At 46.1% G+C, this 18,054-nt stretch overlaps 1 protein-coding gene across 1 annotated transcript in view; it reads left to right on the top strand.

The window, feature by feature from the left end:
* The first annotated feature begins 1,787 nt into the window (after positions 1 to 1,787).
* LOC141116697 (Fc receptor-like protein 5) overlaps positions 1,788 to 18,054 on the top strand; it is a 166,870-nt gene continuing 150,603 nt past the window's right edge. The window contains exons 1-3 of the mRNA XM_073609089.1: positions 1,788 to 1,836; positions 6,462 to 6,728; positions 6,812 to 7,087. Coding sequence (XP_073465190.1) covers positions 1,788 to 1,836; positions 6,462 to 6,728; positions 6,812 to 7,087 — 592 coding nt within the window. The remainder of the gene's footprint in view (positions 1,837 to 6,461; positions 6,729 to 6,811; positions 7,088 to 18,054) is intronic.

Genomic DNA, 18,054 nt, shown 5'->3' on the forward strand with positions numbered 1-18,054 from the left:
GCAGAGCACTGTGCCCCGAGCCCACCCAGTTGTGTGATATTTGCAAATTAATATTCATTATTGTCTTCCTGATTCACCTTCCGGCTAATCAGAAAATGAGTCCTGAGACCCATCATCCAATTGGCCGAGAGGAGAAGCGAGCCTATTGGCCGCCTATTAGGAGGAGGAGGAGACGCAGTGGAAGTCACTGCCTGCACCCAGAGGAAGCGCTTCCCGTGACCTAGATGGGGTAAGTGCGGGGCTGGGTGACTGACCGGGGGGTGAATGTGAGTGCATGGTTTGCGCGGCCCTCCCAAAAAAAAATATACTACTTCCCAGCACAGTGGCAGGTGGTAGTATATTAAAGTTAACCCTCAAGGTTTTTTACCTTAATGCCTTCTATGCATGAACTTAAAAAACCTTCAGCATGCAGCAGCCCCCCTCCCCTCTCCCACCAGACTTACAATACTTACTCTATCCCGATATAGCGATGTACATGAGAGCAGCTGCTCTCCCAGGTCTCTCCCTCCTCATTGGCTGAGCCATTGGCTCTTGTTACTGTCAGTCATAGCCAATGGGCCAATGAGGAGAGAGTGGGGGTAGGGTAGAGCTGCGCTACGTGTGTGAATGGACACAGAACAGCGGCTTGGGAACGGGCCTGCTTGGATGCCCCCATAGCAAGCTGCTTGCTATGGGGCACTTGGCAGGAGGGAGGGGTGCCTGGGAGGGACCTGAGAAGAGGAGGATCTGGGCTGCTCTGTGCAAAACAATTACACAGAGCAAGTAAGTATAACATGTTTGTTATTTTAGAAAAATCTGCCTTTAATATCACTTTAACCTCCCTGGCGAAATGATCATTTTTGATAATTTTCAATGATCAGATTTTTGATGCTCAAAGCGGTACAATTCTTTTGCATAGAAATTTGGTGTTTTATATTGTAGGCCTGTAATTCTTATGAATAACAAGGGGGTGTTCAGCCCAACTCTACTGGGTACAAGGCCAGCATTGTCCACCCTAAAATGTATTATAAGTTTTGTTTAGACTATCATATCAAATAAGCCAGAAATGACATCTGATTGGCTATAGTTATTACACTTACTTCGTTCTCACGACATTGGTTTTTAACTCTTGTAAAATGTCTATAAATAACACTCAGGAAGTGAGAAGATGGTCAAAACTTCTGATTCTCAGAAAGACCGTCACAACTTTCAGGTACCAGCTACCATGTCTGTCTTCCTTGCCATTGTGTTCCTGTGTAAGTAGAATGGTTTTTATTCTTTATATTATCTGAGTATTGGTTGAGTGTCTTTTCTTTGAGATTATGTGGAATACACAAATCATCTAATTTCTATGAACCAGTTGGATGCTCTACATAAGATACACTTATTATGTTTGCATCTGTTGACTAGTGCTGCTTTATAAGTAATGATTGTAAGCTCTGTTCGTGGTCTTGTCACACAGGCTGGAAGGCTCCCATTCACAGGGGTATGTGTCCTCATTCTTCTGCTGAGTATTCCTTGTCTCATGTCATTAAAACATTGTAAAAAGATATATCACCTTACCTAGTAGATCCCAGCCTTGTATTTCCACCCCTCAGCTTATACAGTATTTGAAGGGTGGGGGTCTGATCCCTCCTTAAGGGTGAGAATGAGGGTGCCTGGTTTTGGGACAAGGAGAATACATAATTCAAAGTCTGATTGCTGTTTGATTTGAACTGAACAAGGATGAAGAGGAAGTCGATGATAAAAAAAGAGCTTCATAAAAGGGATGGTGGTGGGTTGGATGGTGGATGCATAAGGCATAAAAGATGAGTCTTGGTAAGAAGGTTATGATGGAAGTATGGAAAGATCTGAAGGGTAAATTAACATGTCCAATCACTGTTATAAGGGGGCTTATGGTGTGAATATAAGGGCAGTTAAAGCCTACACTATTGTGGAGTGGCTACGTAAGGTCTGATTGCCTAATCCAACCTCACCAAACTATACTTTAGTTTTTCCATGTGTATTTGTGAAGAAAGAGTGACAGTTCCAATGTTCCTTTGACTTGAGAAAATCAGGATCATAAAAATATTCTTGTTAGAATTGTATACATTTTCACTGAAATTGGAAGAGAACAAAATGACTGAAACACATGATGACATGTACTGTACAAATTATTTTCTAAAATAGTGCATTTTTTATTTTCAGCTTTAAACATGGGAAAATCTGGTGAGTACAGAACTAAAACCGATACCATAAATATCACTAATAATATAAAAAATATCCATGTGAGCCTAAAGTTTTCCATGTGAAGAAGTCTGGGTCAGTGATTACCTTTTTCTAGAAAGCTTTTTAAAATCAGCGCGGGTTAACCAAAATTTGCACACAATTGAAATTAAACTTTTGTTTGAATATATCATAGAAATGCTTGTTGGAAAGGTCCATAGTACTGAGATTTTATTTTGGGTTGAACTTAAATACAGCTACATTTTTAAAAGTACAAATTTGATAGAATTTCTAAGGAATTAGATTTTTGAATGCATTGAAGTCAATGGGAAATCTAGACAACAAGACATCCAAATGATGTGGGAAGATGGGCATAGTTGTGGGGGATCATTGCAACATATAAGGCCAGGCTCAGACTAGTAGTAGAACTAATTTTATTAAGTGTTTTTTTACGATGGACTCAATTTTGTTTCCTTATTTACCAAGACATCGTCCTGTGGCTTGTGTCTTTGTTGTTGATCCTGTTGGTCCTGTCAGTAAACTGTGGTACTACTAGACAATTTTTACTTATCCATAGGTGAGAGCTTTAGCTATAACTATAAGAAGCCTTTCTGTGTGTCTGTCTCCAGTCAAAGACAAGAAAAAGCCTTTTTTCTGGCAACATTTTTTTGGGGGATACAACTAGTACTGCTTGATAAAAAAACAATCATTATTACATACATAGACCAGGGTGGTGTTTGCTTAAAGTTGAACCACATTGTGGTGGGTGGGAATTGGCCATAATGTGCAAGAGGCTTCTTTGGCAGTATGATCGGCATACTACCGAGGCAGCCCCCCCCCCCCCATCGATTTGAGGTCTGTGATCTCCCACCTTCACCATAACAGATATCTTTACCTGGTTATCCCTAAGGTTCAGCCATCTTGGTAAGCTGACTGGGATGATGTAACTCCCAGTCATGTGCATATGAGTTAAGACAACTGGTTCAGCAGGAACTGGATGAATTTTGATCTATCTATGGGCAGGCTGGTTGTCAGAAGTTGATCTATCGATCAACTAGCCTCTCAGGTTTTCTTTTCATTTGATCACTGCTGGCAGCTATAGCATGTGTGGCTCATCATACAATCAGAAGACAATTGCAAAAAAAATCTTATATGAAAGAAAAGACATGTAGCACTACCCCCACAGGAGCCGCTGTAATTTAACTGGTTCTTTTCCAATTGCAGAAGAAGCCAGACACACAGCAACAGATAATTTACACTGGCTCAATAAACAGTCTAGGGATGTCTTTTTGTGAGTAAGGTGATATGAGATACTCCAGAAACACTGAATGATAGCAGGAGGACACTTCCCTTTGCTAAGCCTCTCTGAATAGTCTAATTGCAGGAGCAAAAAAAGATCTCAGTTAGAGCTACCACTGCACTTTCACTAAAAGGAATGCAGCATACAGTCACTAAGACTCTGAGCTTAGAGCAGTACTCATAGTGTGAAAAGATCACCAAATGCCTCCTTCCTGCCTCCACAGGACACTCTACAGTGAGGGAGATGTTAATTGTCACAATGCCACCGGACAGCTAGATCCTTTAAACTTCCACCCAGCACTCTTTTCAAAATCAGCACGGGTTAACCAAAATTTGCACACAATTGAAATTAAACTTTTGTTTGAATATATCATAGAAATGCTTGTTGGAAAGGTCCATAGTACTGAGATCAGCTCTCCAGACCAGATCCTTAGGTGGAGTCCCTTGATTAGCTCTAGAAAATGCAGCAAAATTCCAGCAATCTGCTCAAAGGGGCAGAGCCCCTCAGGCTCAGGACTCCTCCTGCAGGACTAGACCCAGGACTAGAACCAGGACTAGACCCAGGACTAGAACTAGGGCTTAGAAAAGGGCTGCTCCAGGCCCTCCAACTATTTGTTCACTCTTCAGCCACCTAATAAATATTCAGACTGCTCATTTAACTTTCCATTTCACTATGATTCTAGAATCCTCCGGAATACAGGGATAAACAATCAAACCTGCAGCCTTTGAAACACAGAACAGCCCCAAACAATCAATAACTTCTCCAAAGAATACAGAGGAGCCCAAAATAACTACATTTCCCTAACATCCGATCCTAGCAACCTCAATGTGGTTTATTTACTAAAACTGGAGAGTGAAAAATCTGGTTCAGCTCTGCATAGAAACCAATCAACTTCCAGGTTTTTTTTTTTTTGTCAAAGCTTTATTGAAGAAGCTGAAGTTAGAAGCTGATTGGCTACTATGCACAACTGCAGCAGATTTTGCACTCTCCAGTTTTAATAAATCAACCCCACGAAGTATTTCCTACCATAAAAGCCTTAAAAATTTGTGTTTAAAACACTTTATTTCCACTTTAAGAGAAAGGGAGTTGTCAGCTTTCAGATATGTGTGAACAAGACCAAAATAGACCAGAAAAAGGCAACAATGTTAATGATCCATCCAGTGTTTATAATGATATATTTAATTTTTTCCTCTAGAGTTTTATAAATCTGAAGCCATAACCTTCTTTTTGGATAGGTAGGGAAGCATTTAAATCTCTTCTTCTTTTTCCTGCCGTCTGAGTCTCATTGGAGAGAGTTTTCTCCTTGTCCCGTAGACATAACAGGAAATGAGAGGAAACCTCCCCCAGTAGGGGAATTCTTGTTTAGATGGTTGTCACCAGAAAGTAGCCTTATTTAAAAAAAATCCTCTCTTTCCTCTCAAAATTTTAGGTACAGGGGGTCCCCTAGTTACAAACATCCGACTTACAAACGACTCCTACTTACAAACGGAGGGAGACAACAGGAAGTGAGAGGAAATCTACCCCTAGGAAGGGAAATTCACTCCTGTAAGAGCTATTATGGGGAAAAGGTACCTCCACTGATGCTTTATCACCAAGGCTTGTTTCCACAACAACCCAAAATTTTCAAAATCCAATTGTCATTGGGAGAGAAAGTGAGGTGAAATCTTATAAACAGGGGCACACACAGCAAAACAAATGTTACAGGGGTGATAACCCTTCCCTATGCTATCCAAAAAGCTTAAAAATAGTTTTTTTGGCTGGAGCTACACTTAAAAAATGTACCTGTTCCGACTTACAAACAGATTCAACTTAAGAACAAACCTACAGTCCCTAACTTGTTTGTAACCCGGGGACCCCCTGTATCCCCTCACTTGCTATCTCAGTGACAATGGTTTCAAAATGACACCGGGCACCTACAACCCCTCCAAAAAAAAAAACCCCACCACAAACACACACATGCAAACATAAAGGTATCTATTGGGGGCACCTACACATGGAAATGTAAATTGCACTACAATCATTACATATCGCCATGCACACTGGGATGAGATCAATATTTTTCGGCACATTATTCATGGTTACAGTGAATAGGTAAAGTAAAGAAAAAATCCCTATAAGGCCAAAAAATCCTAACATTTCAATATTTGTGCTGAACATCTACTTTAGATGAATCAACCAAATGTAAAAAAATATACATTTTCTCCAACAACGTGAAATGTTAAACACACATTATTACAAAAAATGCCCAAAACACTTTGTGTTTGTGTTATAACAATACAATATAACAATATAACAATGTCCATTTTTTTAAAAGACAGGGAAAGTTAACCCTCAAGGTTTTTTTACTTTAATGCCTTCTATGCATGAACTCAAAAAACCATCAGCATGCAACAGCCCCCCTCCCCTCCTCCACCAGACCTACAATACTTACTCTATCCCGATCCAGCGATGTACATGAGAGCAGCTGCTCTCCCAGGTCTCTTCCGCCATTGGCTCCTGGTACAGTCAGTCATAGTCAATGGGCCAATGAGGAGAGAGTGGGGTTAGGGTAGAGCTGCGCTACAGGTGTGAATGGACACAGAACAGCGGCTTGGGAATGGGCCTGCTTGGATGCCCCCATAGGAAGCTGCTTGCTATGGGGCACTTGGCAGATGGGAGGGGCCAGGGGTGCCTGTGAGGGACCTGAGAAGAGGAGGATCGGGGCTGTTCTGTGCAAAACCATTACACAGAGCAAGTAAGTATAACATGTTTCTTATTTTTAAAAAAATCTGTCTTTAATATCACTTTAAGGGGAGTAGTTTTCATTGTTTAAGATAAAGATTTACCAACGTGTGGGAAAATCTCTGTGCCCAGGACTATAAACATTCCCATTTCTATAGAGAATGTTTTTTTTCTCATACAAGATGTGTTCACCTCTCTGTGTTTTGCTGCACACTGTGCTCTCTATGTGTTCTGTGTGATCTCTTTTCTTCTATAGGAGGGGCCATCAAACCTGTGGTGACCTTCACACCCAACTGGCGGAATATACTAGGAGGTGACGATGTGATTCTAACATGTGATGTGCCGTCTACTGTACCAGAGGAGCCCCGGACCTATCACTGGTACAAAGATAAGAGACCAATACCTGGAGATCAACAGAGACTTCATATCACCAAATCCTTAGTAGGATGGGACAGAGGAGATTACCAGTGTCAGACCATCGGTGGTGATATCAGTGATCCCGTCTTCCTAGATGTTACATATAGTGAGTCATCCATCTCATCTCCATCATTACAGATTGTTGGGTGTGAATAGAACAACCTAAAGTATCATTTTATTACATTTCAGATGATCTCATCCTGCAGAGACCTCCATTTGATATATATGAAGGAGACCCCCTGACACTGAGATGTCATCATCATCAGAGATTGTATAATGCAAAAAACACAAAATTCTACAAGGATGATCAGGAGATAAAATCATCAGAATCTGACTCCACATTCCATATTCCTAATATAATGATGAGTCAGTCTGGACTGTACAAATGTACTAAACAAATACAACGTTATAATCGTAGAACTAGATATGAGATGAGTTTAGGTGTATCCTTTATCTCTGTGAAAGGTAAATGAATGTCCTATTTAAACTGTATTCTTAGAAATATTAGTAGATCCAGAGGAAGGTGAACTCCCATAAAAAATATGATCTTTGAAGTGACTTTGTTGCAGAAATAAAAAGAAGAAAAGTGATTGTAAAGACTAAAGATTTGCATTCTCTGCATTAAGGTAAAAGAACGTTCCCTTCTGTGCTTCCCCCAAACACTTACCTGTCACCTCTCTCTATCCAGCACTGACCCCACCAGCAGTCTGCCCTCCTCTCTTCCTCCAATCACAGGACACAGAGACAGCCATTGGCTCCTGTTGCAGCCAATCAAATTCTGTGAGGAGGGAGTGGGTGTGTGTCTATGGACAGTGGGGGTGTAATCACATGAACCCCTCCATAGCACACAGCTTGTTATGGGGGTACTCAGAAGGGAGGAGGAGCCGAGAGCGCCAGCAGGGGACCCCAGAAGAGGAGGAAAGAGATTATTACAGATCAGGTAAGTATAACATGTTTATTATTTCATACAAAAATGAAGCTTTGGAATCACTTTAATTATCACCCATATCACCCCCCATTTCTTGAATCTTCACCCCCTCCATGTGTTATTCTTCCATCCACTGGCCCGGATTTACATCTCAGTAGCCTATATGCAGAGAATTCTGAAGTGCCCCCCAAAAAAAACAAAAAAAAAAAACTAATCAACACGCTCACCCCAAACATAAATTCCTTCTGCAAGTTAAAATGCTCCCTAAACAAAAATGCAAAAATCCCCCAATCCAAATCCCCCCTCCTAGTACAAATCCACTTCTTCAAATCCCCCCTCCTAGAGTAAACTCCCCCTCCCCAAATCTCCACTACTAGTGTAAATTCTTCCCACAAATCCCCCTCCTAGTGTAAGTTCTCTCCCCAAATCTCCCCTCCTAGCACAAATCCTCCCCCCAAAATACCCCCTACTACAACCCCCAAATCCCCCTCCTGGTTTAAAATCTTCCCCCAAATTCCCCTCCTAGCTCAAATCCTCTCCCCAAATCCCCCCTACTAGCACGAATCCACTCCCCAAAATCCTGCCCTACTAGCACAAATCCACTCCTTTAAATCCCCCCTCCTGACACAAATCCACTGCTTCAAATCCCCCCTCCTAGCACAAATCTTCTGCCCCCAAATCCTCACCCCTAACACAAATACTCTCCCACAAATCCCCCCTCCTAGCACAAATCCTCTCCCTCCAAAATCCTCCCCCCAGCACAAATCCTTTCTCCCAAATCTGCCCTCCTAGCACAAACACTCTCCCACAAATCCCCCCTCCTAACACAAATCCTCTCCCACAAACCCCCCCTCCTAGCACAAATCCTCTCCCCCCAAAATCCTCCCCCCTAGCACAAATCCTTTCTCCCAAATCCCCCCTCCTAGCACATACCCACTCCCACAAATCCCCCCTCCTAACACAAATCCTCTCCCACAAATCCCCCCCTCCTAGCACAAATCCTCTTCTTCAAATCCCCCCTCCTAACACAAATACTCTCCCAAAAATCCCCCCTCCTAGTACAAATCGTCTCCCCCAAATCCCCCCTCTGAGCACAAATCCTCTTCCCCAAATCCCCCCTCCTAGAACAAATCCTCTCCCACAAATCCCCCCTCCTAGCACAAATCATCTTCCCCAAATGCCCCCTCTTGCACAAATCCTCTCCTTTAAATCTCCCTCCTAACACAAAGCCGCTCCTTCAAATTCCTCCTCCTAGCACCAATCTTCTGCCCCAAATCCTCCCCCTAGCACAAATCCTCTTCCACAAATCCCCCCTCCTAGCACAAATCCTCTCCCTCCAAAATCCTCCACCCCAGCACAAATCCTTTCTCCCAAATGCTCCCTCCCAGCACAAATCCTCTCCCACAAATACCCCCTCCTAGCACAAATCATCTCCCTCCAAAATCCTCCCCCCTAGCACAGATCCTCTTGCCCAAATCCCCCCTCCTAGCACATACCCTCTCCCACAAATCCCCCCTCCTAACACAAATCCTCTCCCACAAATCCCCCCTCCTAGCACAAATCCTCTTCTTCAAATACCCCCTCCTAACACAAATCCTCTCCCTCAAATCCCTCCTCTTAGCACAAATCCTCTCCCCCAAATCCCCCCTCCTAAACTCCATCTCTCCAAATCTCAACTACTAGTGTAAATCCTTCCCACAAATCCCCCTCCTAGTGTAAGTTCTCTCCCCAAATCTCCCCTCCTAGCACAAATCCTCCCCCCAAAATACCCCCCTACTACAACCCCCCAAACCCCCCTCCTGGTTTAAAATCTTCCCCCAAATTCCCCTCCTAGCTCAAATCGTCTCCCCCAAATTCCCCCTCTTAGTGTAAACCCATTCCAAATCCCCCTCCTAGCATGAATCCTCTCCCACAAATCCCCTCTCCTAGCACAAATCCTCTCCCCAAATCCCCCCTACTAGCACAAATCCACTCACCAAAATCCCACCCTACTAGCACAAATTCACTCCTTTAAATCCCCCCTCCTAGCACAAATCTTCTGCCCCAAATCCTCACCCCTAACACAAATACTCTCCCACAAATCCCCCCTCCTAGCACAAATCCTCCCCCCCAAAATCCTCCCCCCTAGCACAAATCCTTTCTCCCAAATCCCCCCTCCCAGCACAAATCCTCTCCCACAATTCCCCCCTCCTAGCACAAATTCTCTCCCTCCAAAATCCTCCCCCCTAGCACAAATCCCTTCTCCCAAATCCACCCTCCTGGCACAAACCCTCTCCCACAAATCCCCCCTCCTAACACAAATCCTCTCCCACAAATCCCCCCTCCTAACACAAATCCTCTCCCTCCAAAATCCTCCCCCTAGCACAAATCCTTTCTCCCAAATCCACCCTCCTGGCACAAACCCTCTCCCACAAATCCCCCCTCCTAACACAAATCCTCTCCCACAAATCCCCCCTCCTAACACAAATCCTCTCCCTCCAAAATCCTCCCCCCTAGCACAAATCCTTTCTTCCAAATTCCCCATCCTAGCACATACCCTCTCCCACAAATCCCCCCTCCTAACACAAATCCTCTCCCACAAATCCCCCCTCCTAGCACAAATCCTCTTTTTCAAATCTCCCCTCCTAGTACAAATCCTCTCCCCCAAATCCCCCCTCTGAGCACAAATCCTCTTCCGCAAATCCCCCCTCCTAGTACATATCCTATCCCCCAAATCCCCCCTCCCAGCACAAATCCTCTCCCACAAATCCCCCCTCCTAGCATAAATCATCTCCCTCCAAAATCCTCCCCCTAGTACAAATCCTTTCTCCCAAATCTGCCCTCCTAGCACAAACCCTCTCCCACAAATCCCCCCTCCTAACACAACTCCTCTCCCACAAATCCCCCCTCCTAGCATAAATCCTCTCCCTCCAACATCCTCCCCCCTAGCACAAATCCTTTCTCCCAAATCCCCCCTCGTGGCACATACCCTCTCCCACAAATCCCCCCTCCTAGCACAAATCCTCTTCTTCAAATCCCCCCTCCTAACACAAATCCTCTCCTAAAAATCCCCCCTCCTAGTACAAATCCTCTTCTTCAAATCCCCCCTCCTAACACAAATCCTCTCCTAAAAATCCCCCCTACTAGTACAAATCCTCTCCCCCAAATCCCCCCTCTGAGTACAAATCCTCTTCCCCAAATGCCCCTCCTAGCACAAATCCTCCCCTTTAAATCTCCCTCCTAACACAAATCCGTTCCTTCAAATCCCCCTCCTAAACCCAATCTTCTGCCCCAAATCCTCCCCCTAGCACAAATCCTCTCCCACAAATCCCCCCTCCTAGCACAAATGCTCTCCCTCCAAAATCCTCACCCCTAGCACAAATCCTTTCTCCCAAATCCGCCCTCCTAGCACAAATCCTCTCCCACAAATCCCCCCTCCTAGCACAAATCCTCTCCCTCCAAAATCCTCCACCCCAGCACAAATCCTTTCTCCCAAACCCTCCCTCCCAGCACAAATCCTCTCCCACAAATCCCCCCTCCTAGCACAAATCCTCTTCTTCAAATCCCCCCTCCTAGTACAAATCTTCTCCCCCAAATCCCCCCTCTGAGCACAAATCCTCTTCCCCAAATCCCCCTCCTAGCACAAATCCTCTCCTTTAAATCTCCCTCCTAACACAAATCCGCTCCTTCAAATCCCCCTCCTAACACCAATCTTCTGCCCCAAATCCTTCCCCTAGCACAAATCCTCTCCCACAAATCCCCCCTCCTAGCACAAATCCTCTCCCTCCAAAATCCTCCCCCCTAGCACAAATCCTTTCTCCCAAATCCGCCCACCTAGCACAAATCCTCTCCCTCCAAAATCCTCCACCCCAGCACAAATCCTTTCTCCCAAACCCTCCCTCCCAGCACAAATCCTCTCCCACAAATCCCCCCTCCTAGCACAAATCCTCTCCCACAAATCCCCCTCCTAGCACAAATCCAGTCTTTCAAATCCTCCCCCCTAGCACAAATCCTTTCTCCCTCCAAAATCCTAAAATCATCGCCCTAGCCCAAATCCTTTCTCCCAAATCCCCCCTCCTAGCACAAATCCTCTCCCACAAAGCCCCCTCCTAGCACAAATCCTCTCCCTAAAATCACCCCTCCTAGCACAAATCCTCTTCTTCAAATCCCCCTTCCTATCACAAATCCTCTCCCACAAATCCCCCTCCTAGCAAAAATCCTCTCCCTCAAATCCCCCCTCCTAGCACAAAACCTCTCCCCCAATTCCCCCCTCTGAGCACAAATCCTCTTCCCTAAATCCCCCCTCCTAGCACAAATTCTCTTCCCCAAATCCTCCTCCTAGCACAAATCCTCTCCCCAAAATCCCCCCTCCTAGCATAAATCCTTTCCCCCAAATCGCCCCTCCTAGCACAAATCCTCTACCAGAAATCCCCCCTCTTAGCACAAATCCTCTTCCCCAAATCCCCTCTCCTAGTGTAAACTCCCCCTCCCCAAATATCCACTACTAGTGTAAATCCTTCCTACAAATCCCCCTCCTAGTGTAAGTTCTCTCCCCAAATCTCCCCTCCTAGCACAAATCCTCTCGCCAAAATACCCCCCTAGTATAACCCCCCAAATCCCCCTCCTGGTGTAAGTTCTTCCCCAAATTCCCCTTCTAGCTCAAATCGTCTCCCCCAAATCCCCTCTCTTAGTGTAAACCCCCTCCAAATTCCCCTGCTAGTACAAATCCTCTCCCACAAATCCCCACACCTAGCACAAATCCCCTTAAATCTGTCCTCTTAGCACAACCCCCTCCAAATTGCCCTTCCCAGCACAAATCCCTGGTCCCCAATTCTCCCCTCCTAGCACAAATCTTCCCCAATTTTGCCCCCTAATACATACGCCCCCCCATTCCTCCTCATAGCACAAATCCCCCCATTACCCTTCCCTTCCCAGCCCTAACAGCCCCCATCCAATCTTACAGGACTAGTAAGGAGTTGGAAGGCTCTCTGTGCCCCCCAGGCCGCCCCCCCATAAACATTGTACCCACACCCGATACAAGTCCAGACAGGAAAAGTGTCAGTGAGGAGAGAGCTGGGATAACAGCGCTCCTCCATACAGCAGATAACACAGGATCCTCCTAGATTGGATGGTACACGGCTTGATTCCCCGCCCCCTACCTCCTCCAATGACTGCTCCTCTCCCAAAAATGTGTGTAGGGGCGGGGAATCAAGCCATGTACTGTAAGATCTAAGAGGATCTGTGTAATCCACTGTATAGAGGAGCGATCCACTGATAGGAGCGGGGGAGCACAGAAAGTCCGCACCTCCCCCTAGCTCTCTCTTCGCTGACAATTCTCCTGTCCGGACTTTCAGTGGGCATGGGTACAATGTTCATTGGGGTGGCCTGGGGGGGCACAACTGAAATCTGGGGGGGCTCAGACCACCTCAGCACCAGGGCCGTCTTTTCACATTGGCACGCTGGGCAGTTGCCCGGGGGACCCACTTGCCTGGGGGGCCCCCACCTGCCGAGCGTCCCCAAAAAGCCACTGGTCTTGTATTTCTCATGCCCCGAGTGTAAACATCCAGTGATTGGTGGGCAAGCTGGGGGCTTGCGGCCGCAGTGACAGTGGAGCTGTCAAATCTAAGCACTGATGTCTCCAAATTTCTGTCCAGACACACTGTGGAGGAAGCTCTGCCCCCGACTCCTGGCTACAAGTTGCAAATGTAAGGTAAGAGCGGGGCTGGGACAAACACTAGACAGGTTTCGTGGAGGCAGAGTTTACATGTGAGAAAAAGGGGGGGGTCACATGGTAGCCAGTCTAGAGCACATTGGGCTGTGCTTCCTATAACACCTCCAGTCCCTTCGGCAGCACAAGAGATTGCAGATCCCTTTAGAGCTGCCCTGTGATTTCACTCACTGAGTTCTCCTCCTGGCTCCTGCTGGCTGCATTCACTAAAGAAAGAAATGCGCCCCCTCAATCTTGGCTCAGCCACACCCCCTCCCCCATGTGTAGCAGAGAATGCCAGGGGCGAGGGGTCTACACAGAAGTTCAGCAGGTCAGTTTACTGTGCTGTATGTGTGTATGAGTGTGTATGGATTTGTATGGGTCTGCATGTGAGTGTGTGTGTATGAGTGTGTATATTAGGGATGAGCTGAACACCCCCCGGTTCGGTTCGCACCAGAACCTGCGACTGAAAGTTCGCACGAACGTTAGAACCCCATTGATGCCTATGGGACTCGAACGTTCGAAATCAAAAGTGCTTATTTTAAAGGCTAACTTTCCGGGTCCTGCCCCAGGGGACATTTATCAATGCAAAAAAAACTTTTAAAAATGGTTGTTTTTTCGGGAGCAGTGATTTTAATGATGCTTAAAGTAAAAAAAAGTGAAATATTTCTTTAAATATCTCACCTGGGGGGTGTCTATAGTATGCCGGTAAAGTGGCACGTGTTTCCCGTGCTTAGAACAGTCCCTGCACAAAATGATATTTTTAAAGGAAAAAAGTCAATTAAAACTGCTTGCGGCTTTAATGTAATGTCGGGTCCCGGCTATATGGATGAAAATCAGTGAGACAAATGGCATGGGTACCCTCCAGTCCATTACCAGGCCCTTTGGGTCCTGTATGGATATTAAGGGGAACCCTGCACCCAAATTAAAAAAAGGAAAGTCGTGGGGCCCCCAGGCCCTATATACTCTGAACAGCAGTATACAGGCGGTGCAAACAAGACAGGGACTGTAGGTTTTTTGTTAAGTAGAATCTGTAATTTTGAACAGGTACATTTTTAAAGTGTAGCTCCAGCCAAAAAATCTGTTTTTAAGCTTTTTGGAAAACATAGGGAAAGGTTATCACCCCTGTGACATTTGTTTTGCTGTCTGTGCTCCTCTTCAGAAGATTTCACCTCACTTTTTGTCCCAATGACAAATGTTTTTTGAAAATTTGGCAGTTTTAGTGAAACAAGGATTGGTGATAAAGCATCAGTGGAAAGGAGAAAAGTTTTTCCCATATTAACTCTTACAGGAGAGCATTTCCCTTCCTATGGGGTAGATTTCATCTCACTTCCTGTTGTCTCCTTCCGTTTGCAAGTAGGAGTCGTTTGTAAGTTGGATGTTTAAAAGTAGGGGCCTGCCCTATATACTCAGCAGAAATTTGGGCCTTAGGTGTTGATGTGGCCTCAACACTGTAAGCCCTCACAAGGTCCTGCTGTGAAATATTAGATCAAGAATTGTAATTACATGCCCCTGTTGAACAGGGCCAGAAAAATTAGGCCTTTGGTGATGATGGTGGTGGCTAGGGATGAGCCGAACACCCCCCGGTTCGGTTCGCACCAGAACCTGCGAACGGACCGAAAGTTCGCACGAACGTTAGAACCCCATTGACGTCTATGGGACTCGAACGTTCGAAATCAAAAGTGCTCATTTTAAAGGCTAATTTGCATGGTATTGTCCTAAAAAGGGTTTGGGGACCCGGGTCCTACCCCAGGGGACATGTATCAATGCAAAAAAAACTTTTAAAAACGGCCGTTTTTTCGGGAGCAGTGATTTTAATGATGCTTAAAGTAAAAAAAAAAAAAAGTGAAATATTCCTTTAAATATCGTACCTGAGGGGTGTCTATAGTATGCCTGTAAAGTGACGCGTGTTTCCCGTGTTTAGAACAGTCCCTGCACCAAATGTCATTTTTAAAGGAAAAAATCTCATTTAAAACTGCTTGCGGGTTTAATGTAATGTCAGGTCCTGGCAATATGGATGAAAATCAGTGAGACAAACGGCATGGGTACCCCCCAGTCCATTACCAAGCCCTTTGGGTCTTGTATGGATATTAAGGGGAACCCCGCACCCAAATTAAAATAAGGAAAGGTGTGGGGCCACCAGGCCCTATATACTCTGAACAGCAGTATACAGGCGGTGCAAACAAGACAGGGACTGTAGGTTTGTTGTTAAGTAGAATCTCTTTGTAATTTTGAACGGGTACATTTTTAACGTGTTTAGCTCCAGCCAAAAAATCTTTTTTAAGCTTTTTGGAAAACATAGGGAAGGGTTATCACCCCTGTGACATTTGTTTTGCTGTCTTTCCTCCTCTTCAGAAGATTTCACCTCACTTTTTGTCCCAATGGATTGGAAAGCATCAGTGGAAAGGAGAAATGTTTTTCCCATATTAACTCTTACAGGAGAGAATTTCCCTTCCTAGGGGTAGATTTATTCTCACTTCCTGTTGTCTCCTTCCGTTTGCAAGTAGGAGTCGTTTGTAAGTTAGTTGTTTGAAAGTAGGGTCCTGCCCTATATACTCAGCAGAAATTTGGGCCTTAGGTGTTGCTGTGGCCACAACACTGTAAGCCCTCACAGGGCTCTGCTGTGAAATATTAGATCAAGAATTGTAATTACATGCCCCTGTTGAACAGGAGCTGAAAAATTAGGCCTTAGGCACTGGTGCTGGTGCCACAACACTGCAACCCCTCACAGACACTCTAGTTGGAATGCAGGAACGAGCCCTGCTGCAAAGTATTGCATCAAAAATTGTAATTACACGCCCCTGTTAAACAGGGGCAGAAAAAATGGGCCTTAGGCACTGGTGCTGGTGCCACAACACTGCAACCCCTCACAGACACTCTAGTTGGAATGCAGGAACGAGCCCTGCTGCAAAGTATTACATCAAAAATCGTAATTACACGCCCCTGTTAAACAGGGGCTGAAAAATTGTGCCTTAGGCACTGGTGGTGGCGCCCAGAACCAAAAATGCTCTTACAAGCTATCAGCGTGATGATTGAGGAGGAAGAGGATAATTACTCAGGAATAGTCACTCAGCATCAGCATAGGCAGTCTTTGAAGGGATCTGAGATTTCAAAAAAAATTATTCAGTTACATCAGCATCAGGTGCTTGGTAGCTGGTGGTGATCCAAGACTCATTCATTTTTATGAAGGTCAGTCGATCAACCGAGTCAGTGGACAGACGCACCCTGTGATCGGTTACCACGCCTCCAGCAGCACTGAATGTGCGTTCCGAAAGAACGCTGGATGCAGGACAGGCCAGTAGCTCAATTGCATACTGTGCAAGCTCTGGCCAGTGATCCATCCTCAAGACCCAGTAACCCAGAGGATTTTCGGTGGGAAAGGTGTCCAAGTCTGATCTTGCCCCTAGGTATTCCTGCACCATGTAAAACAGACGCTGGCGATGGTTGCTGGAACCGATCATACCTTGGGGCTGCGGACCAAAAAATTGTCTGAACGCATCGGTCAGACGGCCACCTTCTCCACCGCTCCTTCTTTGACTGACCGAAGCCTCAGCAACAAGTTGTCCAGAAACAGGAGTTTGTAACCTCCCAGTCTCTGGGAACGCATTGCACAGACCTTTCTGCAAGGCCTCCCGAAGATGTTTCATCCTCTGCTCCCTCTGCGATGGCAAGATAAGGTCCGCAACCTTACCCTTGTAACGTGGATCAAGGAGGGTTGCCAGCCAGTATTGGTCCTTCTCCTTGATACCACGAATACGAGGATCCTTACGCAGGCTTTGCAGGATCAGGGAGGCCATGCAGCGTAGGTTTGCTGAGGCATTCGGTCCGGAGTCCTCTGGGTCACTAAGGACGACATGGTCCGCAGCCACCTCCTCCCAGCCACGTACAAGTCCATGTGTTTCTTGGGACTGATCCCTTAAAGACTGCTGCTGATGCTGAGTGCCAGGCTCCACCTCCATACTGACACAATCTTCCTCCTCCTCCTCCTCCTCTTCCTCCTCGTCCTCTTCCTGTGTGATCGGCGGGCACGCAGGAACACTGTCTGGATAAAGGGGGCCTTGAGAGCTAAGGAAGTCCTCCTCTTCCTGCCTCTGTTCTGCCTCAAGTGCCCTGTCCATTATTCCACGCAGCGTGTGCTCCAACAGGTGGACAAGGGGGACAGTGTCACTGATGCATGCACTGTCACTGCTCACCATCCTCGTGGCCTCCTCAAATGGTGACAGGACAGTGCATGCATCCCTGATCATGGCCCACTGGCGTGGGGAAAAAAAAACAAGCTCCCCTGACCCTGTCCTGGTGCCATAGTTGCACAGGTACTCATTGATGGCCCTCTGCTGCGTGTGCAGCCGCTGCAGCATGGCCAACGTTGAGTTCCACCTGGTGGGCATGTCACAGATTAGGCGGTTCTTGGGCAGGTTAAACTCCTTTTGGAGGTCCGTCAGCCGAGCACTGGCATAATATGACCGGCGGAAATGCACACAGACTTTCCTGGCCTGCCTCAGGACATCCTGTAAGCCCGGGTACCTGCCCAAGAACCGCTGCACCACCAAGTTAAGGACATGAGCCAAACAGGGCACATGGGTCATTTGTCCCTGTCGGAGGGCAGAGAGGAGGTTGGTGCCATTGTCGCAAACCACCATTCCTGCCTTAAGTTGGCGTGGCGTCAACCACCTCTGAACCTGCCCCTGCAGAGCTGACAGAACCTCTGCCCCAGTATGGCTCCTGTCCCCCAAGCACACCAGCTCAAGCACCGCATGGCATCTTTTGGCCTGCGTACTTGCGTAGCCCCTTGAACGACTACGGAGCACCGCTGGTTCC

Source organism: Aquarana catesbeiana, linkage group LG13 (genome assembly GCF_042186555.1).
Source record: "Aquarana catesbeiana isolate 2022-GZ linkage group LG13, ASM4218655v1, whole genome shotgun sequence".
Classification (NCBI taxonomy): domain Eukaryota; kingdom Metazoa; phylum Chordata; class Amphibia; order Anura; family Ranidae; genus Aquarana; species Aquarana catesbeiana.